This window comes from Myotis yumanensis, unplaced genomic scaffold (assembly GCF_028538775.1).
Source record: "Myotis yumanensis isolate MYYU_CA2020_CCGP unplaced genomic scaffold, mMyoYum1.0.hap1 SCAF_20, whole genome shotgun sequence".
NCBI lineage: Eukaryota > Metazoa > Chordata > Mammalia > Chiroptera > Vespertilionidae > Myotis > Myotis yumanensis.
Genome location: NW_027223771.1, coordinates 9,971,060 through 9,996,224, shown reverse-complemented (window position 1 = coordinate 9,996,224; position 25,165 = coordinate 9,971,060). Strand labels below are relative to the sequence as shown.

The 25,165-nt window shown below is 43.1% G+C and overlaps 1 protein-coding gene across 1 annotated transcript in view; it reads right to left on the bottom strand.

The window, feature by feature from the left end:
- ETFA (electron transfer flavoprotein subunit alpha) overlaps positions 1 to 25,165 on the bottom strand; it is a 39,244-nt gene that overhangs the window by 7,336 nt on the left and 6,743 nt on the right. Inside the window, exons 3-9 of the mRNA XM_070400635.1 lie at positions 24,317 to 24,398; positions 24,136 to 24,218; positions 22,955 to 23,054; positions 21,598 to 21,708; positions 20,713 to 20,814; positions 19,488 to 19,556; positions 18,295 to 18,377 (exon numbers count right to left, since the gene is read on the bottom strand). Of these exons, the coding sequence (XP_070256736.1) occupies positions 18,295 to 18,377; positions 19,488 to 19,556; positions 20,713 to 20,814; positions 21,598 to 21,708; positions 22,955 to 23,054; positions 24,136 to 24,218; positions 24,317 to 24,398 (630 nt within the window). The remainder of the gene's footprint in view (positions 1 to 18,294; positions 18,378 to 19,487; positions 19,557 to 20,712; positions 20,815 to 21,597; positions 21,709 to 22,954; positions 23,055 to 24,135; positions 24,219 to 24,316; positions 24,399 to 25,165) is intronic.

The window sequence follows — 25,165 nt, the reverse complement described above, 5'->3', positions numbered from 1 at the left end:
ACTTCACAGGTGTCTGTGAGGCTTGTCCTTAGCTTCCCGGGACCCCGTGGCCACACGAGTTAAGGTGCGGTTCCCTCAGCGCACAGGGGGCCGCGGAGCGCCGTGCAGAGCTGAGCAGCGTGGACACGGAAGGACTCTGGAGGGAAGTGTGATTCCCATCAGCCATTGCACATCTTCATTTTTATGACAGTAATTTCCCAACAGATGGTAGTAAAGTCACTGGAGAACGGGGTCCTTCCCCCTGATTCATTCAGACAAGCTGTGTGACCAGCAGACTGGCCGGGCAGCCAGAACCCCGTGGTGCCGACACTGCCCTTCCCAAGCGCCCATACGAGGGAGGAGCTGAGAAGCAATGCTCGCTGCGGCTTTCCTGTGTCCACATCGTCCTGTACCTTCCAGGTGGGAAAAGACACCTACCTCACGCTCACAGGCTAACCACAAGGTTCAATAAGAGGATAACAACCTATGAACAGTTCAGGAGACACTCGCGTGTGACGGAGCGCGGGCCTCTTGAGCGGCCCCTGGCCTGGGAAGCGCAAAGGCCGAGAGGCAGGAAGCCGACACCCGCTCTAGTCACCTCTGCCCACAGGACCCCACGTGTGCAGCCGGTGCCGGCCGTCCTGCTGCCACAGGCCTCGGGCCCAGAAGCTTTTACAAGCCGGTTTCACGGGCCGCGGCTTGAGGACAAGCCCACGCGGCTGAGAAACAGGAAGACGCCGGGACTGAAACGTGAGTCCTGTCGGAGCAGGCGTGTGGCCGCGGGTCTGACACGCTTGTGTCGGAGAAATCCACCAACGGTGGAGCCACGGCAGTGTCCTCTGGCGGGCGACGTGGCTGGGTGCGCTCTTCAGAAGAGAGTCCTGGCTTCACTCCTGCTCCGCCCTGACCGTGTGCAGGACACCCGCCCGCCGGGAGTCAGGGCGGAAGCGAGGGGCACGCGGCCGTCCACCTGCACGTGCGACCTCTGTCCGCTCCGCTGACAAGCCCAGAGACGTGTGAGGTAACGTGAGCCCATGTTTAATTCTAACTGTCCTGTAGCCGCATCAGCGTAAGAAGAAGCAGTGAAACTAACTAATGAATTCCTGTTCCGACCACCACATCCTGATGGGAACGTGCTGGACAGGAGCTGAGGAGCCGCCTTCGGGTCAGCCCTGCAGGTGCCTGTGGGGCCTGTGGGCGGGGGGTGAGGAGACAGCGCCTTGAGCCGCGGTGCCCGTGCCGGTCAGAACAAGACCGGCCACGGGGCCACGGGGTGTTCAACTCTGAGAACAGGAGCAGCAGGACTGACCACGGCAGTCACAGTCTCAGGGCGTCTGGACCATCACAGAAAACCAAAGCAGCTGAGCACCCCCGGTTCAATACAGCAAATGCACACTCTGAAAAGAAACTATCCAGTTTTTTTCTCTAGTAGGTTGTGTTTTTTCTTAAAACTCTGGAAGAACCTGAAAAAAATATATCCTAAAAACTCACACGTCTCAAAAAAAAAGGGGGGGGGGCACCTAAATAATCTGAGTTAATAAATTAAAATTTTTAAATACCTGGAACAAAATACCAAAAAAAGAGAGCACAGCGGTCCCCCTTGCAGTTTTGGTTACCCATCAGCAACTGCAGTCCGAAAACATTAAATGAAAAATTCCAGAAACGAACAAGTTTTTCCAGATTTTAAAAATTAAAGTGTAGCTGACAGACGACATTACATCAGCTTCAGGTGTGCGACATCGTGATTCCGCATCTCTGAGCCTCACAATGTGGTCGCCACGGCGAGCCTACTAACCTCCATCACCACAGCCTCTGCGTGTCACTGACCACACTTCACATGCCCGTAACTTACTTCCTTTATAGCTGGAAAGCCGAGCCTCTTAACGCCCTTCACCTTCGTTCACACGTGCTGAGCGCCGCGATGAAATTTCACGCTGTTTCCAAAACATCTTCAGAGGATGTGATGTTTCTGACAATCACACACACTTATCTATTCAAGTAAAGTTCTCATCGCAGTAGCCCCTTACCAGTATTTTCTCAGTATTAATAAGAACTCCACTTGTAGAGTTATCTTTATAAGGTAACTTACTCAATTCCTACCCTAATACCATATATTTCAAGTGAATAAAGGGATTCATTTATTAATTTCTTACTGTGCCTAATTTATCAATTTTATCATAGGAATGTACGTACAGGGAAAAAACTGTATAGGGTGGGGCAAAGGTAGGTTTACAGTTGTGAGTACATGAAACACAGAGTTATTATTATTTTTATCTTCATCTGAGGATATATTTATTGATTTTAGAGAGAAGAGGAGGGAGAGAGAGACAAACATCGATGTGAGAGAGAAACATTGATTGGTTGCCTCTCGTATGCACCACGACCGGGGATCAAACCCATAACCTTTTTGGTGTACAGGACGACACCCCAACCGAGACAGCCAGGGCACAGAGTTTATTCTTGTATTACATTAATTACGAGAGGCCCAATGCACGAAATTTGTGCACTGGGGTGGGGGTGGGGGTCCTTCAGCCCGGCCTGCGCCCTCTCGCAGTCCGGGAGCCCTCAGGGGATGTCTGACAGACGGCTTAGGCCCGCTCCCCGGCAGTCGGACAGCCTTAGCCACGGCCGCTGCACTCACCAGCTGTGAGCCCGGCTCAGAGCTTCTGGCTGAGCGGTGCTTCCCCTGTGGGAGTGCACTGACCACCAGGGGCAGCTCCTGCATTGAGTGTCTGCCCCCTGGTGGTCAGTGCACGTCACAGGGACCGGTCGTTCTGACGTTCCGTCGATCTGCATATTAGCCTTTTATTACATAGGATAGGATTGCATTACTTTCCATATGAACAACTGTAAACCTACTTCTGTCCCATATATAGGGTTTGGCACCACACTGGGGGTCCTGGAAAGTACACTCTGTGGATAAAGGATGACGACCATGTAACAGGAAACGTGGGATGCACTTACCAGTAATACTTAGGATGACAGAAAATTAGTGAGCTAAGATCTCAGCTCAAGAAAGTTGAAAATGAGCAAGTGTAAGAAACCATTTGTTCAGTCACTAATATCTATCTATATAAAAGCCTACACCACCATCAGACGGGTAGCTACGACGCGCACTGACCACCAGGGGGCAGACACTCAATGCAGGAGCTGCCGAGCTACAGTCACTTGGCAGCTGCGGTTCTTGGGTGATGCACTCAGGACCAGAGAGGAGGGAGCCCGATTCCGGGGTTCATCACCCCAGACCCGCCCTCTCTCACTCGGGGGATGTCGGAGAGCCGGTCTCGCCCCAATCCCCGCAGGCCAGGCCCAGGGACCCCACGGGTGCACAAATCGGTGCATCGGGCCTCTAGTAACTCAATAAATAAGGTGAGAGAGAGAAGGGTTCAGGTCCTGACTCTTCCACTTACCATCTATGTTCTTGGGAGTTACTTAACCTCTCAAGGGTTCACCGCATGTGTGAGACGGAGGTGAACACGCGCAGCTAATGGGAGTGTGTGATTATCAAACAACCACGATGTGAAGTGCTCACAACAGAACACAGAGGCCATCAGTGCTGCCAGCATCGCCCAATCATCACAAGGCCTTTAAACTAAACGTTATGACATGACAGCCGCCGACCGTGTGAACGCCACTTTACTGAGTAGTTTAAACTATTAGTCTCTCAGAGAAATTTCTTATTGCGGTGACACAGTTCTCCTGGGATAATGTACTGGAAAAATGTCATTGATTCCTGTTGGTTCCTTTTTTGAATTTAAAGAATATGTATACTTTAAAATTGATTTCAGAGAGAAAGGGAGAGGGAGAGAGAGATAGAAACATCAATGATGAGAGAGAATCATTGACTGGCTGCCTCCTGCACGCCCCTCTCTGGGGATCGAGCCCGCAACCAGGGCACGTGCCCTTGACCGGAATCGAACACGGGACCCTTCAGTCCACAGGCCTACGCTCTATCCACTAAGCCAAACCAGCTAGGGCCTTTTCTGCATTTTTTTAAGGTAAGCTATAAAGTTATAATTTCTGCCCAACTTCCTAGACAGTGATGGTTGAATGTGGGGTGAATTTCTTTATAAAATTCTAACACAATCTTTGTACAGGGATACGTATCCCAGATATACATTATCAAGACATTAAATTGATCATATAAATATATAAGAGGTAAAAATTAGACAAGTTCATGATATAAACTCATACACTGACTCTTTCTGGAATTGGGACAGTATTCTGCCTGCAGAAACTTCAATCTGCTTTACTTTAAACAAAGTAGAAAAATTTAAACATTTAGTTTTTTGTTTACATGACACATGAGTTTGAGTGGAGTGGTTAACTCTGGATCTGTCAGAGCACAAAGGCCAAGCCAATATTGCTTCATCTCTTTAAAAATCAGGTTTAAAGTTTCTTTTCTACCAACAGCCTCCCTTTCTAGACAGAGTTGGGGAAGGAATATAAAAAGCTACATTTCTTCGAAGATGAAAATTTAAAAAAACATCATAAGCAATTCTAACTAAAGTTCAGAGATCGAACGTTACGTTCTCAAAAACAATACCTATCACGTCTCAGACTGGACAACAGTTTTACAACATGGCAAGCTCTCGCTCAACCTTCCTGACTCAAAAGACTACAGAGGCATAACCTTCAACAGCGACTGTTCCAGCTAAAACATAACACAATCCACAGGACAACTGCCGGGTTAGGAGTTAAAGGGAATTTATTATAGCAAATAACGAGTGTCTTTTTGAGGAGTAGATTAACCCAACTACACTTTCTAATTACAGCAAGTCTCCTGCGCATTAATGTTGCCATAGTTCATCTCGCTGTTCATTTAAAGGCCAAGATATTTCTTACGTTTGCCAAGACGTGTTTAAGTCCCTTTTCTTTTTTTTTTTTTTTTTTTTTTAAATTAAATCTTTATTGTTCAGATTATTACATTTGTTCCTCTTTTTTCCCCCCATAACTCCCCTCCTTCCAGCTCCCACCCCACCCTTCACCCTCACTCCCCACCCACTGTGTTCATCCATAGGTGCATGATTTTTGTCCAGTCACTTCCCGCATCTCCCACACCCCTTTTTCCCCCAAGAATAGTCAGTCTATTCCCTTTCTATGTCCCTGATTCTATTATAATCACCAGTTCATTCTGTACATCAGGTTATTTATTCACTTGATTCTTAGATTCATTTGTTGATAGATGCATGTTTGTTGTTCATAATTTGTATCTTTACCTTTTTCTTCTTCTTCCTCTTCTTAAAGGATACCTTTCAGCATTTCATATAATACTGGTTTGGCGGTGATGAACTCCTTTAGCTTTTCCTTATCTGTGAAGCTCTTTATCTGACCTTCAATTCTGAATGATAGCTTTGCTGGATAAAGTAATCTTGGTTGTAGGTTCTTGGTATTCAGCACTTTGAATATTTCTTGCCATTCCCTTCTGGCCTGCAAAGTTTCTGTTGAGAAATCAGCTGACAGTCGTATGGGTATTCCCTTGTAGGTAATTGAGCCTCTTTCTCTTGCTGCTTTTAAGATTTTCTCTTTGTCTTTTGCTCTTGGCATTTTAATGATGATGTGTCTTGGTGTGGTCCTCTTTGGATTCCTTTTGTTTGGGGTTCTCTGCGCTTCTTGGACCTGTAAGTCCATTTCTTTCACCAGGTGGGGGAAGTTTTCTGCCATTATTTCTTGAAATAGGTTTTCAATATCTTGCTGTCTCTCATCTTCTGGGACTCCAATGACTCTGATATTAGACCGCTTAAAACTGTCCCTGAGGCTCCTTACACTATCTTCACACTTTCGGATTCTTTTTTCATTTTGCTTTTCCAATTGGGTGTTTTTTGTCGAATCTTTGGTTTGATTATTGTACTCCTCTGGTCTGCTATTGGGTATAATATTCTTTATTTCAGTCCGTGTATGCTTACTTTCTAATTTCTTTATCGTAGCATCGAGGGTCTCATTAGTTTTCGTGAGGCTCTGCACAAATTTATGGCAAGCCCTCAAAATTGCGATTCTTAGCTCCATATCCTCCATTTCTGTCATGTTTTTTTGTCTCCGCATCTTTTATGCTTTCTTGGTGCACCCCCTTGTGGTCTCTGTGCGCAGTCTTGTTCTAGCCAAGCCTTAATTGTTGTAGTTAACACTAGAGGGATTTGACCCCCAGGTCGACTGGCTGTGGAAATCAGCTGTGTGGAAAACGTCTGCCTTCTGGGGAGGCGCTAATCCAGCCTTTGCCTGAGGCGATCGGCAAATGGCTGTGCGCAGGGTTTGGGCGGGGCGGGATCAACAGGGCGGGCGGAGGGAGCAGTTATGGCCACGCTCAGTCCCGTTCCCAGAGGCTCTGCTTCTCAGAACCCCGGCAGCCGCTGCAAACCTCGGAGAGAAAGCTGCCCTCAGGTTCCAACTGATGCCGGATAATCCCGCTTCTCCCGTTTGAGTCTGGGTCCCTAGAGACTCGCCCGGATCTGGAGCCCAGAGTCTGAGACTCACTCCCGACCGAAAACGACAACCGCGTCCTCAGCCACCAGCCCGCTTTGTGCGCGCACCTCGGTACCTTTGTATTTTCCACACTGCGCCGCCTCTGAGCCTCGATTTGCTGTTCTCTTTCCTTCTAGTTGTAGAGTCTCTCTTCAGCCAGCCTTCCTGTGGTTCTGGGTGATGTCCGTTCAGTCTTTTAGTTGTATTTTTGAAATGGTTGTTTGCGGCAGTGGTCTCCGGTGTTTACCTACGCCGCCATCTTGGTCTCCCTCTAGCCTACTCTCTAAGTCCCTTTTCTTTTTGGAAGAGGCCCCCAATGCAAAGCACAGTGATCGGTGGCTCTTTTCCCGAAGAGCTCCCTCCTGTGCCACACACTCCCAGGCAGGGCGATGGCCAAACTGAGCGTCACACAAAGGGGCCTGACCCACACTCGGGTCTGAAGCTCAGAGCATGTCCCATCCGTCAGCATGTCCCAGTGCTCCCGGCGAGGACAGCACGCAGGACGCACATTCGTCATCACAGTCACACGAGCCGTCTCGGAGAGGCCAGCAACCACACTGTGCTCTACGTACACGACAGCAATGACGACAATCACTCAAAGGAATGGACAATATTCCCACTTACAGACGAGAAGGCACAGCCTCAGGCAGGGAGAGTGAGTTGTCCATGGATCTGCCCACACAGTAAAAGGCAGGATTCTTAACCCAAGTTTTTTAAATTCAGTACTTTCTCTACTATCCCACAATAGCTCTTATTGTGACAGTTCTGGCAGCTTTAATTGAAGTCACTAGTCTATTAAAACTCTAGTATATATGTTTATCTAGAGAAAAATCTCTGAAGCCAGATGAGATGAACAGCTAACTTAGGTTTATATGTAAAAAGTATCATCAATTCTCGCTACCACTAGATTCTGTCCCACGTTACCAAGTACCGGTTGGTACATTATCTCTGGGCTCCTTCCGCCGAGTAGGGACACAAGCTTCACCCTGCAGCTCTCTCTGCCAATCACTCTGGCAAAGGAACTTCTCAGCCAGGCCCCCCACGCGCACCAGCGGCAAGGCCGTCAAGGAGACAGACCCAGAAGAGGCAAGACTTGGAAATTCCTGTTTACTGTTGTTGATGCTTGTTTTAATTTACGTACCTGCATTGAAAACTAGCTAATAGTTTCAGATAAAAAACACTCAGACCTGGCTTTCAATGTCGTCAAGAACTGGCTCCCAATGACTCCTAATGGGAAGTCAGAGCAAAGGCAGCAAACACTTAGCGGAGGGCGGGCAGCGGTCCCCGCCCAGCCTCTGGAGGCTTCGCATGAACGGACCTTCCGAGGCGTGTGCTCATTAGGCAGAGGACGTGAGCCCTGAATTCAGCCAAACATGTTTGAAACCCTAAACCCAGCCTTGGAAATGAGCGTCTCCATGTTCTCCTGCCGGATCCTCTTTCCCCAGGAGGAGCCGAGTGAGTGCCTTCCTCCGGCTCCCTGGTGGGGACAAGCCCAGAGCAGATGGCAGTTCATATGCAAGCAGATGCTTCAGCATGCACTTCACTGTTTTTTACAAAATGTAAACGAATAACCCAGTTGCTCAAATACAAAGTAAAAAAAATTTTTTTTAAAAATAAGGACATTAACTATATTGTGGCTCATAATTGAAAAAGTTTAACTGTAACTCAGAAAAAGTGAAATTTCAGCTCTTTAACCTTTTAGTACTGTTTTTAAATGATGGGTTTTGAGTACATAGGATGCACAGGACCTGAAATAAGGTTTTCTTAAGAGAATTTTTTACAGTAAAGTGTAACTTTTAATATTGAACTATTTTGCAATTAAGTGCTTAGTATTAACTTGAGCTTCTACATTATTTCACACATTTTTCAGTGCGGGAAAATACTCCCCAAGTATACTAAGAATGTGAGAAAGCCAAGTATATTATTAGATACCTTGTTGAAACTATTCAGATTAATTTATATTGAAATATTTGGGTAAATGACACCAAAGTACTTAGATATATAAACAATCTAGTGCAAAGCTTTGCATTTCAGCAGGTTAAATAAAAAGTTTGACTAAAGCCAAAACCGGTTTGGCTCAGTGGATAGAGCGTCAGCCTGCGGACTGAAAGGTCCCAGGTTCGATTCCGGTCAAGGGCATGTACCTGGGTTGCGGGCACATCCCCAGTAGGAGATGTGCAGGAGGCAGCTGATCGATGTTTCTCCCTCATTGATGTTTCTAACTCTCTATCTCTCTCCCTTCCTCTCTGTAAAAAATCAATAAAATATATATATTTTTTAAAAAGTTGACCATCAAATATTTTATCATTAAGGTTTCCCAAGTCAGTCCGAACATGCTGAGTTGTACAGACCAGTAAAGAATGCTGGCGTAGTAAGGAACTCTAAGGTCGTCTAAGCAATCCTCTACACTTACCAATGAGAAAAAAACCGAAGCCCCAGGAACAGCTCTCCAGAACAGGCTTCCAAGTACTACTCTCTTCACTCACCTTGCTGCCACTTTCCCAAAATTACTAGGAAAAGTAGGCCACTGCTTAAGCACAGCCTTTCTTGATGTTTAGTCTAAAATTATGATAATCCCTAGCTGGCTTGGCTCAGTGGATAGAGCGTCAGCCTGCGGACTGAAGGGTCCTGGGTTCGGTTCCGGTCAAGGGCACATGCCCAGGTTGCGGGCTCGATCCCTAGTAGGGAGAGTGCAGGAGGCAGCCGATCAGTGATTCTCTCTCATCATTGATGTTTCTATCTCTCTCTCCCTCTCCCTTCCTCTCTGAAATCGATAAAAATATCTTTAAAATAAAGAAATAAATAATAAGATAAAATAAAATTATGGTAACTTTTATGCCAAGGAGCTCATGAAAGCTACAGAATAACCTGAGAAAAACAGTTTGGAGGTTCCTCAAAAAGCTAACCATAGCCCTAGCCGGTTCTGCTCAGCGGTTAGAGCGTCAGCCCACAGACTGAAGGGGCGCAGGTTCGAGTCTGGTCAAGGGCAGGTACCTCGGTTGCAGCTCAATTGCTGGCTCTGGTCGGGGCACATGCAGGAAGCAACCAATCCATGTGTCTCTCTCACATAGAAGTTTCTCTCTGTCTCTCCCCCTCCCTTCCACTCTCGAAAAATCAACGGAAAAAGTATCCTCGGATGAGGATTAACAACAACAAAAAGCTAAATATAGAATTACCATCTGGCCCAGGACCCCATCCTCGGTGTGGAACCTACAGAGCTGGAAACAGGGACTCAAACAGGTACCTGTGTGTGAATGTTCACAGCACGTTACTGACAATGGTTAGACGGTGAAAACAACAATCCAGATGCCCGTCAACAAGTAAATGAATAAACACAATGTTTACGGAATGTTATTCAGGCATTTTTCGGCCTTAAAAAGGAATAAAGTTCTTACACAGACTACAACACAGATGAAATTGGAAAACACGCTAAATGGAATAAGACAGTCACAAAGGGACAAATAATGTAGGATTCCACTTTTATGAAATACCCACCAGCACAGGCAAAACCACAGAGACACACGGGGATGACCAGGGATGACCAGGGGCTGGGGTGGGAGGGAGGAGCTACTGTCAATGGGTATGGAGTTTCTCTGTTTGGGGCCATGAAAAACTTTGGGTATAGTGATGACGGTTGCACAACACTGTGACTGTTATTACTGCCACTGAATTGTATACTTAAAAAGGACTAAATGGCATATTTTGTTAGATTTCACAACAATCAAAAAGTCATTAGAAAGTGATCACCCTGTCAGAAAACTTCACACAATTCTCCATCTTTAAAAAACTTAACTCTAGACTCATGTTTTTGCCAATTATAAGATTTAATTACTAGAATGTTTAAAAAAATGACAACAACAATAAGGGGGAAAAGGTACTACAGGATCTACATGAATTCTCTGTCCTATCTTTGCAATTTTTCTGTAACTCTAAAACTGTCCAAAAAATAAAGTTTATGGGGGAAAAAAGCCAAGCAGATTTGTGAAGTTCAGCCTCAGTTACAGAAAGATTTCCTTTTAGCACCTTCTAGAGTTGTAAGAATTTCATTAAGTTATTAAAATATTCTTTTGTACAAGATGTTAGCACTCTTATCTTGGCCCCTAAAGTGAACTAAGGGATGGGATTACATATGCTAAATGATCAGTTATCCATTGAATAAACATTGCCTCCTAGTACATGTCTTATGTTCTCTGACATTCATGTGCATGTTTATATCTGAAGCTATTCATGAGAAAGTAAATCAGTTTTAATATGAACCAAAAATTCAGTTAGAATAAGAATAAAAATTTAGACTAGTTCTATTCCTTTCAAGTTACCACACCAAGATAGCTACAACAAAGATTTTCTGTCTACTCTTACTGATTTTCATGTCAGCTGTTAAATTGGACTGACACGATAGGTCAATATATCATATCTGTGGAATGCTTTCAAAGTTACTCTATATGTAAAAAGAATTCAATAGACTCTCCAAACTTACAAATTTTAACTTTATATATAAAATAGTATTGTATAAAAATTTTACTGATACAGTCCTCTGGAATAAATGTTTAGATAAATCAGTCTAACAAAAATGAATCAAAGATAAAATTAGAAGTCAAAGATACAACTAATTTTTAGCAAATAAGTTTTTAACTCCTGCACAACCAGTTTATGCATCCAAACCCCCGTGTATAAACTCTGCAACCTCTCCTGGTCCTTCCAGGCTGCACTGCAGGACTGACCGCCCGCCACACGATTACCTCTAAGAAGCTCCATGCTTAGGGTGCTTGCGGACGCCAGTCCATACAGAATTGCCCTTGGTCCTCTTGGGACTAGAACATCAATTGCTTTCAGCTAAATGCACTCACATATGAATATTTTAGTACAATTTAATGCTTCCATACCAAACCCAAAGGAATAAAGCATCAATTTGTGAACACAGTTCTCTGGGAGTTAAAAGCCAAGCTGGATAATGCAGTATGAAAAGCACACTCAAGCTGCAGCTCTTTAGCAGGTCAGAACAGCAGTCCCAGCTGTATACAAATAACTCTATAAAGTTTGTTCCTACACAGACTTTCTGACATTAGTGAGTTTTCAAAAAAGAGCCCCAGAATCAAAATTTCTTGTGTTGATAAATTCTCCCAAAACTGCTTCTTCATCTAGTAACTTTTCGCTTACTATCAGAATTATAAATGGACCCTGATCTGCTAGTGTAACACCAAAATGTAGACAAAGCAACCTACTACCACGAAGAAGACGCACTGAATGCAAACACCCATTTCCCTGGCAATAGATGACGGGCTCTATAATGACTGCAACATGCTTCTCACCTGACGGTTAGGAAGGTGAAGCCAGCAAGTCTCTGCAGGCGGCGGAACTGCCCCTGGCCAAGGCGCAAAGGCCGTTCTAGTTCTAATCATGGCAGAAATCTGACATCGTATTAAGCTCAACAAATATTAATGTGCTAACAACATCCAATGACATTATCAGACATCAGTTAAAGAAATAAGAATTCAGCAGTATCTGTTCATTATTTCAAAAGAAAAAAAGGTCTTAGCAAATGAGGATTTGTAATAGGAAATGCTGGGCACAATTTTAAGTGTTTGACAGATATTAACTCAGCAAGACTTTATAACTACCAAATCAAACAGTGACTATTTTTTACTGATTTCAGAGAGGAAGGGAGAGGGAGAGGGAGAGAGAGAAACATCAATGATGAGAGAGAATCATGGACCGCTGCCTCCTGCACGCCCCCTACTGGGGATCGAGCCTGCAACCCGGACACGTGCCCTGACCGGGAATAGAACTGTGACCTCCTGGTTCCTAGGTCGATGCTCAGGCCTGAGCCAGGCTGGCCGGGCCCCACAGTGACCATCATCACCACTAGACGGTGACAAGACTGTACAGAGAAGTTCAGGGGTTTGTCCAAGGTCACACAGGAAGCCAGTGGGAACACTCAGAGCTGGACTCGGGCAACCTGGCTGGAAAGTCTAAACCCTTAACCCTTTTTAACTATTACATACGATCTATTGTAGGGAACTTCTTTAATCTGATAAAGAATGTCTACCAAAAACAGACAGCAAACATATCTAGTATTGTAATAGTAGAGGGATTTCCTTGAAAATAAGAATAAAGATGTTTATCATCACCGCTTTAATAATATCCAAGGTCAAGACTTGTCTGTGTCTATGGGTTATGCATATATGTTCTTTGGTTAATCTCGTCACTGTCTTTCATCCACTCCCCCTCCCCTCTGACAGTAGCTGTCAGTCTGGTCCAGGTATCTACGCCCCTTGCACAGCAAAGGAAACCAACAAAATGAAAGGGCAACCTACTGAATGGGAGAAAAGTATCTGCAAATCATATCTCCAATAAGGGGTTAACATCCAAAACATATAAGGAACTCATACAGCCCTGGCTGGTTTGGCTCATCGGACTGAAGAGTCAAGGGCACATGCCCAGGTTGCGGGCTCGATCCCCAGTAGGGGGTGTGTGGGAGGCAGCCGATCAATGATTCTCATCACTGATGTTTCTCCTCTGAAATCAATAAAAATATATTTTTAAAAAATAGAACTCATACAACTGAATAGCAAAAATAATAATAATAATAATAATAATAATCTTATTTAAAAATGGAAAGACATACAGACAGATGGCCAACAGGCACATGGAAAGGTGCTCCACATCACTAAATCTTCAGGGAAATACAAATCAAAACCACACAGTACTGTTACAGCTTTTCAACTTTCTGTAAGTTTGAAATTATTTCCAAATAAAAAATTAATTAACAAATAGAGAGGAACGAAGTCTTTGTTGTAACATAAGCTATAGATTGGTGGTTTCATATCATTGCGTTGGAATTCTTAAAGGGAGCATGAATCCATCAACATACCAGGAAATGCTCCATATATACATGTTCAATAATCTTCTGTATGTTTGTGTAAACTGCTGTGAATGATCAAAGAAAAATATACTTAAAAGTGTCACTAGCCCTGGCCAGTGTGGCAAGAGGCAGCCCGGGCACCAAAGGTCACTGGTGTGATTCCCAGGCAAGGGCACATGCCCGGGTTGCAGGTTTGATCCCCGGCCTCACATTGATGTCTGTCTGTCTGTCTGTCTGTCTGTCTCTCTCTCTCTCCTCCCACCCTTCCTTCCTCCCTTCTACTCTCTCTAAAAATCAATAGGAAAAATATCGTCGGGTGAGGATTAACAACAAAAAGTGTAACTAAATTCATAGAATCTTTTGGATATTATGTTTTCTCAAAATTTTGATAATAAAAAATTATTTTGTGAGTACAATGAAATGTTTCCCCTTACTTGAAAAAACAGGGAACTTCTTACTATTTGCGATGATGCTTTTCAGAACTATTACAAGAGGTTTCTAGTAGAGAACACAGATCAAAATTTAATGAAGATAAATGAAAGGACTGTGTTCAGTTTTAAACACAAAGAAACACGGCATGACTAGCAGACAAGGGAGACGGTTCAATAGCAGGCGAGAAAGTGTGGGGGGTAAGACAGCTCTGCATGTCCACAAGTGAAACCCATGCCAACGGTGGGATTGGCTGCCAAGAACCTAATGCAGCATTTAGCAGCATTAATTAAAATATCATTTAGGAGATAATAATCCAAATCGGCACTAGTCGGAACAGTGTGAAGTAATGCATTCAATCCAGGGCCTCAGGACTCCTGCTTACAGCCCTGAGGGAGTAACTCCTGCGGAGGAAACGATGCACCTGGTTAAACACAGACAGTCCCTGTGTAAGGACACGGAGACCCACCGAGACAGGAGCACCTGAGAGGCCAGCTCTGCAGGGAGGAGGCACGAGGTGAGCCCACCATGCACCTCCACTCGCTCCCGATCGGAGAGCAGCCCCTGGAATGGAACCCGCAGTCGTATCAGCTGAGGAAACACAGAGCCAGTCCCTTGGCTGCCACGGACCAGGAAAGTGAGGGGAAAACCCCAGACGGAACCACAGACTCTGCTCAGAACTTGGTGAGGCGGCATCAGACCTGTGTGCGGTGCCTCTACGCCACTGGCAAGGACGAAAAGAGAAGGCAGTTTGGAGTTTTATTTCTGCCGAGTTCACTGCCTGCTAAAATCAAACATAATGATCTTCAGAGGAATATAACAGAATCCATGATCTCTACATGTTGTTCACCGTCTATAACCCACAAGTACCAGGACGGGACGCTCCAATAAGGTCTGCGCATCCCTGGGGCCCCAAGACCCCTCCAGGTGTCTCCAAGGTCAAGACTTTCAGTGACATCAAAGTGGTACCTGCCTTTTCTTTCATCCTATCACACTGTATAGTGGAGTCTCCTCGAGACTACATCACTTATGAGGAAATCACCACTCTGATAACTACTAGAATGTACCTGTATTTTTGTGTTTCCTAAAAACTTTTAAGGTAATATGTCTTTAAGTATAAATACGAATGTTTAGAGAGCTTAACTCAGTTCGTTCTCAGGACAGTAATGGTGCTCTTACAGTTATAACTGCTGTAAGGTCTTTAACCCCATTACCATCCAATAAACTGACATCTGAAATCCCAAAGGTTTCCTTGTACACACAAGCAAACACAGTATTTGTTGTCCTGGATGGCAATAACATTTAATTTTTGAAAACTTTATATATTTTAAATTTTAAGCCTATTATTTTTTAAACTTTTTAATGTTTTTATTGATTTCAGAGAGGAAGGGAGAGGGAGTGAAATAAAAACATCAATGACGAAAAAGGATCACTGATTGGCTGCCTGCCTCCTGCACGCCCTCACTGGGGACGGAGCCCACAACCAGGGCGTGTGCCGACTGGGAATGAACCGTGACCTCCTGCTTCAACCACTGAGCCGCCAGCTGGGCTGAATGTTTTATTTTACACACAGACATGGTGAGTTTAAAAGCCAAAAATTATTTATTTTAACTTTTCAGACCAGAAAGCAAAGAGTCAATTCTGAGAAAACAACTGAAAGTTTTTGTTGCCAAGGACAAAATTTGAGCATTTAGGTGATAATTAGAATTCTAAAAGACTTGTATCCATGAATATGAGCTTTAAAGTGTCTTTTAATAAGACAAGTGGTGATACTAGTAAATGTGATTTCTTTGATATTGATAAGATATGGTTTGCACATTTGGGAGATGTGCCAACTCAGCAAACCATTATTTTCTAAATAGACAATGCGTAATGTTGCAAGATGGCAAAAGATCCATTCAAAGTGCAATGTAGACCAATGGATCTTAATGTAAGAGAATGAAATGTTCATTGATATGGTTTCAGAATCCACACTTGAAATAACCTTTCCGAAATGACTACTTGTCAAGTTTTGATGTGATGTTAAAGAACAATATCCACAATTTTCTGAAAAGGCTATTAAAATACTCCTCTCACCAATGGTGTTTTTCATAGAACTAAAACACACAATCCAAAAATTTTCATAAAACCACAAAGACCCCAAACAGCCACAGAAAACCTGACAAAGCAAAACGAAGTGGGAGGTCACGCTACCTGACCCCAAACCAGACTACAGGCCGTAGCAATCAAACGACATGGCATTGGCATAAAAACAGACACACAGAGCAATGGGACAGAATACAGAGCCAGAAATAAACCCACACCTGTGTGGTCAGTTAACATATAACAAGGGAGGGAAGAGCACTCTGGGGCATAAAGACCGTCTATTTGTAGATGGTATTGGGGAAACTGAACAAACACATGCCAAAAAATGAAACCAGACCACCTTCTTACATCATATACAAGAATACACTCAAAATGGTGAAGGCTTAAATATAAAACTTGAAACCATAAAAATCCTACAGGAAAACAGGCAATCATAACTCTGACATGTCTCTTAGCAGCATTTTTTCTGATCTATCTCCTCTGGCAAGGAAAACAAACAAATAAAATAAGCATCAAACTAAAAAGTGTCTTCACAGCAAAGGAAACCAAACACAAAGACAACCCACTGAATGGGGAAGGTAGTCGCCAACGATACGCTCAACACGAAATAAAACGGAAGATGGATAGGGAAGGCCCAGCACGGGAAAATATTCACAGTGCATGTGTCTAACAAAGAATCTGTACACAGCTTATATGAATAACTCCTACAAACAGATGATAAAACAAAGCATCCAATTTCGAAATGGGCAAAAAACTGAACAGGCACTTCAAAACAAATTCCAAGAAAATACTTATAATTTTGACTATTGTGAAATTTTGAATGAACATCTGATGAACAGGGCACTGAGATGAGAGACATTTTTAATGGCTGTGAAAATACAGGTTTCCCACTCTCTCAGAGTAGAGCGTTCCAAGGAAACCATCCATTAAGCCAAATGGCATAAAACTAAGCAATTGTCATTCATTTATTTATTTTTATTTTTTAATATACTTTATTGATTTTTTACAGAGAGGAAGGAAGAGGGATAGAGAGAGTCAGAAACATCGATGAGAGAGAAGCATCAATCAGCTGCCTCCTGCACACCCCCCACTGGGGATGTGCCCGCAACCAAGGTACATGCCCTTGACCGGAATCGAACCTGGGACCCTTGAGTCCGCAGGCCGACGCTCTATCCACTGAGCCAAACCGGTTAGGGCTGTCATTCATTTATATGCAGTGGTTCTCAACCTTCCTGATGCCGCGACCCTTCAACACAGTTCCTCATGTTGTGGGGACCCCCAACCATAACATTATTTTCGTTGCTACTTCATAACTGTAATTTTGCTACTGTTATGAATCGTCATGTAAATATCTGATATGCAGGATGTATTTTCATTGTTACAGATTGAACATCATTATAGCATAGTGATTCATCACAAAAACAGTATGTAATTATATATGTGTTTTCCGATGGTCATAGGCGACCCCTGTGAAAGGGTCGTTTGACCCCCAAAGGGGTCGCGACCCCCAGGTTGAGAACCGCTGATTTACATGGATAACTGTGTGCGAGTTCCCAGATCCCCACACTGGCCTGACATCCGGAACTGAAAGTAACACCACGTCACAGTGAACGTAGGGCCACTCCCGCCCTCAGGACGCCACTGCCTGTTACTGCAGAACAAACATTGAATACGATTTTCGCTTTTCACTTTTTTTTCCACAAAAGTCATAAATCCTCTTCAGATTTCTTTCAGTTAAGCAAAACAGAATAATAATGTAGGACTTTCGTGAAAGCAAAGTGGCTTGACCCAAGCTTTCAAAAAGCAAAAATACGTGTATCTTGTTTTGAGATACAGTAAGACCACTCATTTCCCTCCACACGATAAATATGTAAAGTGGCTGAGAATCCTGCTCACTGAAGACTTGCATCCTCTGAGAAATGTGATGATCATTACGTATTTCACTGACTCAACTGTGAAAGCTAAGCATTCCCTTTGTAAGTGTTGGACAGGTTTAACTGAGGAACTTCCTGGGATCGCTTATCTAGGTGGATCCGAATTTTATAAATCTCATGCAACTAAAATACAGAAATGCAAGATTCTGTATATATAAATACAGATTTATAAAATTCAAGATTCTGTGTTCATTACTACAGACTCATTATTTTTGTGGATTGATTTTATAATATATAGGCTTTATACCAAATAAATGTCAATGTGAACTTATAAAGTCCATTTTACAATGAAATGCTGCTTTTACCAATTTTATATTTCGTGTTATAAGATGAATTTGAAAAATCTGAAAAACAATGGTGGATTTAAGAACAGCCAAGCACTGACGGAGTCCCGGAAGTCCACAGACCTTGTGAAGAACACACTCACCATGTAACGGTAACTGCTTAAGCACACGGAACAGGACATAAATCACTGAGGCGAGTGTTCAACAAATGCATACAGGCCTTATCCCCATATAACTTTGCATATTTTATTGCAATACTTACTGGTGCTACTATTTTTCCTGTCTGTCCAACTTGCATGTCATTGGGAACAAAGCCAGCATCAACAGCAGCACGCGAAGCACCAACTAAGGGGGAAAATGGTCATTTTTAAGCCTGATGATTCAGCTAGTTGGGATATCACTGATAATTATAGAACAAAACAAAAACCCCAACACTGATCTAGTACAGTTAGAAATTTACTTTATTAAGGTCTTACGTTATCAACTCCTTCCTTTATCTAGCCCAGCCGTGGGCAAACTAAGGCCCGCGGGCCGGATCCGGCCCGTTTGAAATGAATAAAACTAAAAAAAAAAAAAAAAAGACCGTACCCTTTTATGTAATGATGTTTACTTTGAATTTATATTAGTTCACACAAACACTCCATCCATGCTTTTGTCCCGGCCTCCGGTCCAGTTTAAGAACCCATTGTGGCCCTCGAGTCAAAAAGTTTGCCCACCCCTGGTCTATCCCCTTTATTTCTCAATGATTTTTAGCTTCTGGGTCACTGTCACTTTCTCAAATACTAGTCTTCATTCTTGGAGATTTTAACACCCTGGATTCTTAGTTCCTTAAACGACTCTCCTCCATTTATTGTCGTCCGTGCTACCTCACCCACACCCATGGCCACATCCAACTTCTCTATTACCAATATCCCCTGACAGCTCCCATTTCCGAAGTCTCTCTGTGACCTGCCTCTTCCTGACTGACTTCCATTAGTACTAACTCCAACAATCCTCTAACCTCACTGGGACCCACAATTCTATTCCCTGTTTTTCTCTCCCCTCATATTTTCTACCTTTCCTATAAATGATTAAATACAATTTTAAAATATTAAATGTTCATTTCAATTTGTATGAGATTTATATTAGACCACCAATAAAGAAAAAAACAAGGGCATTCCTGAATCTGAAGTAGGCACTGAAGCCAATATTTAAATTCTCTTAAAAATGGAAAAAACTACTAAGATTTGGCAAATTAAGTGTTACATAAATAATAAAAAAGACTGGAGACACCCACTCCTCACTGAATGCTTTACCATTAACTTGGAGACTAAGAAAAACTGTTTCAGAGAGAAACGTAAAAACTGGAAAAAGTAACATAATTATCAGCCTTGAGTGACACAGATAAATGAAAAAATAAAGAAAAAAGATCTCCATGAAAAGGGAACATTTTTCTACTAAGGAAAACAACTTTACCTGCAGCATGTAGTTGATCCGCCAAATCATATAACAACTTAAAGTTCTCGCCACTCTTCAAACCCCGACCTCAATAAAAAAGAAAAAAAATAGGCAAATATAAACTCCATTCTACAAAAACTTTGCAACTTTGTATACCTGAGTGATCTTCGCATTTCACAACGGCCACCGTAAGCACGCCCCCTCCTCCGAGAAGCCTGCCCGGTCCTCCCGGTGATGCTCCTATACGTCCGAACAGCATTCAATGCCGCTGTAATTAACCAACCAGTTAACTAAGGGGACAACCCATCTTTCAATCGGTCTCCCCACTAGAACAAAAACTCTTTAACTGTGGGATAGATATGGGATCCATATCTATCTCGGTCACTGCTATATCCACGGTATTTAGCACAACTTCACTGAATGGCTGAAGTGATTTGAATGGAAGTCATTCCACTAGACTTCCCACACCCCACCAGCAAGAAGCCCTGCCTTCCTCTTTCCCCAGCACTGTGCCATGGGCCTGGCACAGAGCAGCACCCAACAACAATCATTTCTTGAATAAATAAGGGATGAAATGAGTCAGATATATCTTTTCAACATGTTAAATTATTTCCCCTCAATGCCTCTTGCCAGTGCAAGGCTGTCTGGAAGCTTATTTTGTTTGATGTTTACTTTGGAAAGATTTTAAAATCATAGCCGACTATATAAAATGGGTGTGTGTTTTTCTAAAAACAGGAGCATGACATACAAAAAGAAGCAAGCGTGTGCAACGTTAACAGCTTTGATATTAAACGTGAAGAAACTTTCACAGAGTTATTCATAGAGAAGGACCCTGGAAAGCACAGCAAGTTGGAACAAAGTCGTGTGAAGGGTGAGAATCACACCACATGGCCCAACATTCCCCCCAATTCTTTCTATGACTCACAAGCCAACCGTACTCCTCAGAACAACTTGGAAGTCAGTCAATAAACAAAGATACTAAGCTGTAAAGTTAAGTTGATAAGCTCTGTATTATGCTCCCCTTGGTGCCAGGGACACAGATTTGCAACAGAAAGCCCAACTTGGGTATTAAGCTCATGATTTCATTTTCCTACTTGGTGAAATGGAAATAATACTCACAAGTTACCTACTTCTTACATTTGGGGAAAAAAATCTGTGCTCCTCTAAAATAAACATTAATAAAATCAAAGTATTTTAACTTAACATCGTCCTTTAAAATTAATACATCACAAATCTCACTTACCGCCAGATACCACCACTTTGGCGCCAGTTAGCTCTGGTCGATCACTTTTGGTTAATTTCTGGTCGAGCCATTCTGATATCCCCACCGGGGAAGTACTGGATGCTGCATACATTGATATACATGTATAACAAAACAATGACTATGAATTCCAGTTGTAAAACAACAATTTTTAAGAGAAACACACAAAGAATTAATCCCATGACATTTGTTTGTTGGCTGTTGTACATTTTTTGGGCTCCCACTTACATTCTCTCTGATTTTTTGAAAGACGACGGGGACTAGATTCTAGCCTTTCCCTCATTGGCTGCATGCCTTCTGAGAAGTCAGCTAATTCTGAGATTTACCTATAAACTGACATAACCCTGTCTACGTGGTTCAGATAAGATGCTGTGTCTGTTAAGGTGTAGCACTGGCTGCCCATTTACTATCACATCCTTCCACTCAGCAGAACCTCCAAGGATCACAGCAGGAACAGTGAGAGGAGAGCAAAAACCTTAACATCCACGGAGCACATTCACCTTAACCCTTTGAGTGCCAACCGATATCCTAGGAACTGTGCTAACACTGCCAAGGCATTGTTGCTGATTGTACAGCAGTTCAGGAAATCTGCAATGAAGAGTGAACTACTGGCATCTCACAGTGACACTGCGGGAGGAGCGCCATCACGCCCGGCACGCTAGGGGTTAATGGGCCCTCTCTCCCCCACCCCTTTGATCTACCAAAGCAGCTATCCTGGTACCAAACGTGACATGAAAAAGATGTTCCAAATATTTCTTACTTTGGGGTAAGATTGGGAATATCACGGCAGGTTCTCTGCATTAGAAGTTTAACCAGAGACCATCTCTCGAACAGAAAAACAAACATAGACCGCAAGTGAACGCTCACCCTTCTCAGAACTGGCACCACCTCCACTTGTTGCTGCCGCTTCAAAAGCCGTTCCTCGGACAGAAAACACCTTCACCTTTTCATCGCACTTCACTGTACATAACGCGTTTCCTGAAATACAGGTTTTTGTTTAAAAAAAACACAGCAACCAGGAAAGATAACAAAGAATATTCTTTTGGCTCAGAATTTACTTCACACACACAGGGCAGAAATAACTGTGGGCCACTTGTCTCCTTCCTCTACCAAGTGTAGGGGGAAAGGCCTAACACTGAAGGAACATATCAGAACAGATTGGTTTAACCTTGGGCATATTTAAAAACAGGACAAGCTGCTGACCTGCCTAGACGCAACTAATTGAAATAGGAAATCACACTAATACGGCATTCTCTTCCTAAAAGGAATATAAAGAAAAACTTCCTTCTCCAACAACAACACAATCAGTAATTCCATAGTATGAGCTGCACCAACTGAAGAATAAAGTGCTCTGCCTGCTGAGGGAGGAGGAGAAGTGAAAGATGACAGGGCATAAGGAAGAGAAGTGTGGCCTGGCCGTGTGGCTCAGCTGGTTGGCCATCGTCCATGCACCGAAGGGTCGCTGGTTCAGCTCCCGGTCGGGGCACGTGCCTGGGGTTGTGGGCTCCATCCCCATCGTGGGCCTGCAGGAGGCAGCCGATCAATGCTGGCCTCTCGCATTGATGTTTTTCTCTCTCTTCCTCTCCATTCCCCTCTCTCTAAAAATCAGTGAAACTATTTTTGAAAATAAGAATAAGAAGCGTGATAGAGATTTTAAAAGGTTTTGGGACTTTTCTTATTAAATAGCAATCACACTAAGAATGACCTAAACTATGACCAGATATTTCTCCTCAAACTCTACTAAAGATCAAAGTTCTGATTTGGGAGTGACCATTTATCTTGAAACACACAACTTCAATCAGAAAGAATTAACAACACAGTGTGCTTAGCCAAAGGTCAATCAACCAGAGAGACACTGAAATGAATTTCTTAGCATAGATGGAAGGGAAGCAGCAAAGAAGACTGAAAATGCTATTTAAAAAAAAAAAGAACAAAAAAGAGAGTGTTGCTTTTCCAGGTGTCACTCACAAAATGTATTGAATAAGGAATGCAATTCTTACTGACACTGGATGACCAGGAAGGAAAGAACCGTGCTCTGGATCTATCAGAGAGTGTCCTGTCCTGGTCTAGCTACAACGCGAAGGTTTTTCTCAGGAACCTTTAAGATGGTCCATTCAAAGCACGTGTATGATTTTTAAAAAATCCTGACTTCAAGATTAATTTCTGCTTGTAAAATTGACAAACATTTAACATTTTAAATTAATTACTTTCCTTAGGTACTCACCTGCATAAATAGTTCTCACAAATGTGTCAGGTGACTTGATTGCAATGATGTCAGAAATTGGAGCAACATCAAGTTTGGCTGCGATTCTGGGCAAAAGGTTCTAAAAGCAAAATAAGCAGTAAGTTACACACAGACATGCCGACGAATGGCTCCACACTACCGCGGTAACATTCTCTAAACGCATATTCTACAGAAATTTTAATTCAAGTATTTTATATTTCACATACGTCTTTAGACACTACAACTTTAAGTACGACTTTTTGTATAGTCTTTGTATTAAATAAGAGTCTATCATGACTCTAACTACATTAAGAATTTGAGTTTTACATGTTAATAAACCACCTTAACTCAGTAAGCTGAATTACGAGATGCTACCTGCTTTAATGAACATCACTTACAAAGTGTGACAGTTATGTATTACTGAATTTAGATGAGAAAAAACAGGAAAATACTTAGAAGAACAGTAAAATTCTCAAACTAAGAATATACTTGTATATATTTACTTACTGTATATATACATAAAAAAGATTTCAAGGGGGATAAAAGAAACCTAGGAGAACCCCCATGACCCCAGAGAGAAGGGAAGACACCCTGACAAGACTCCTCTGGAGCCGCCCCCCGCCCCCCCCACCTTTATTAGGAACCTCTCCCTGCAGACCACTACCCTCTGGCGCACGCTCCCTCCTCCGCCCAGCACAGGGCACTAACCAGGTCACAGCTGCTTCACACTAAGGATGTCGCCAACCACCACACAGCTCTTCCCAAATCCCTAAGGAGGGAGAACCTGCCTTTCTCAATATCCATCCGTTACCCAAACAAACCAACTCTTAAGATGGGTGACAAATACAAATGACATTCACACACAGAGATAGTTCAACATGGTTTTTAAAAATAAATTTTTAAGTAGCCTCCATGACAAAACTAGAAAATCTGGAAGTGGCATTCTAATAAATGATGACAAAATCTTAAAAGAGCAGAGTTGTCTCTGACAAAATTCGAAAACATGGAGATCATGTTTTAACAGAAATTGTAACAAAACTTTGCAATAAATTTTAGCAAAACTACCACATTAATTCAGAAAGCCAAGACCAGCTCTCGAAACAAAGTCTGCTGTAGTTTCAGCACAGCGACCTCTAGCCCTTCCGAGTAGTGACATCACAGCCCACCCTCCACCTGCTCACCTTTCCGAAGGCAGACGCTCCGGCACAGATGTGCGTGTAACTGAACTGCTTCTGAGTTGCCAAAACCAATGGTGTCAGTTCCTCTGAGAATCAAACACATCTGATAAGTAGATTTCATAATATTCCCACATCATATAGTCATCAATGAGACATTACGTTCTTATCCACTGGAAAAACCTACCTGGAAGAAGGCCCTTGTATGCATCATTCTGAGCCACCAGAACTTTTGCTACACCTGCTACTTTGCAGAGATCTTGGGCCACCTGTGATTAAAAGTGTTTAATTATCCATCTAACAGGAAGATGCAAACAGAGCCACCACTACAAGTATCAAGAGAGCATAAATCCTTAAAGGGCACTTGTAAGAATCCTTATCAGAGAAAGGGCTTACTCAGAAATAAAAAATATATACCCTTTAACAAAGAAAACCTATGTCAATTGATCTTACAAATTGACCTTAAACAAAAATTCCTGCCTTAAAAATGAAAGTACTAATTGATAAACCAAAATCCACAAAGCTGTCATCAAATTTAGTTGTACCCTGTTCTCTTTACCTTTCATTTCGTGCAAGTTCATCATTTTAGAAAGACTGGAAATGGGCAATGACTAGGTTCTCTCTGTCTCTCACAACAACACAGCCAATGCACTGCAGCCTCGGGGTTCCCAGGGGTAAGAACAGGACCCAGCCACGGTGGTTCACGGCCACAGCCCTTTACTGGCAATGACTCTGCTGATGTTAGAGTCAGTGAGTCTGGGCAAGACCAAAATCTCCTATCAGTCCGTTCACTGGCCACCACTGAGTTCCTGCCCACTTACATACATTTGTCTGTAATGAAATACAGATTCCAACTCCTCATTTTTCCTGTTTGGATCAGGATGGGGCTCTGCCTTTGGACCACTCAGGCTTCCTGTACAGAGAGGCCGCTAGAAGTCCCCCTTCTCAGTCTCTGAAATCACAGCACAGCTGGCTTCCGCTTTAGCGGAAACACGGCAGTCCTACTACAGTCTTCTGGTTGGCCTCCATGCTGACT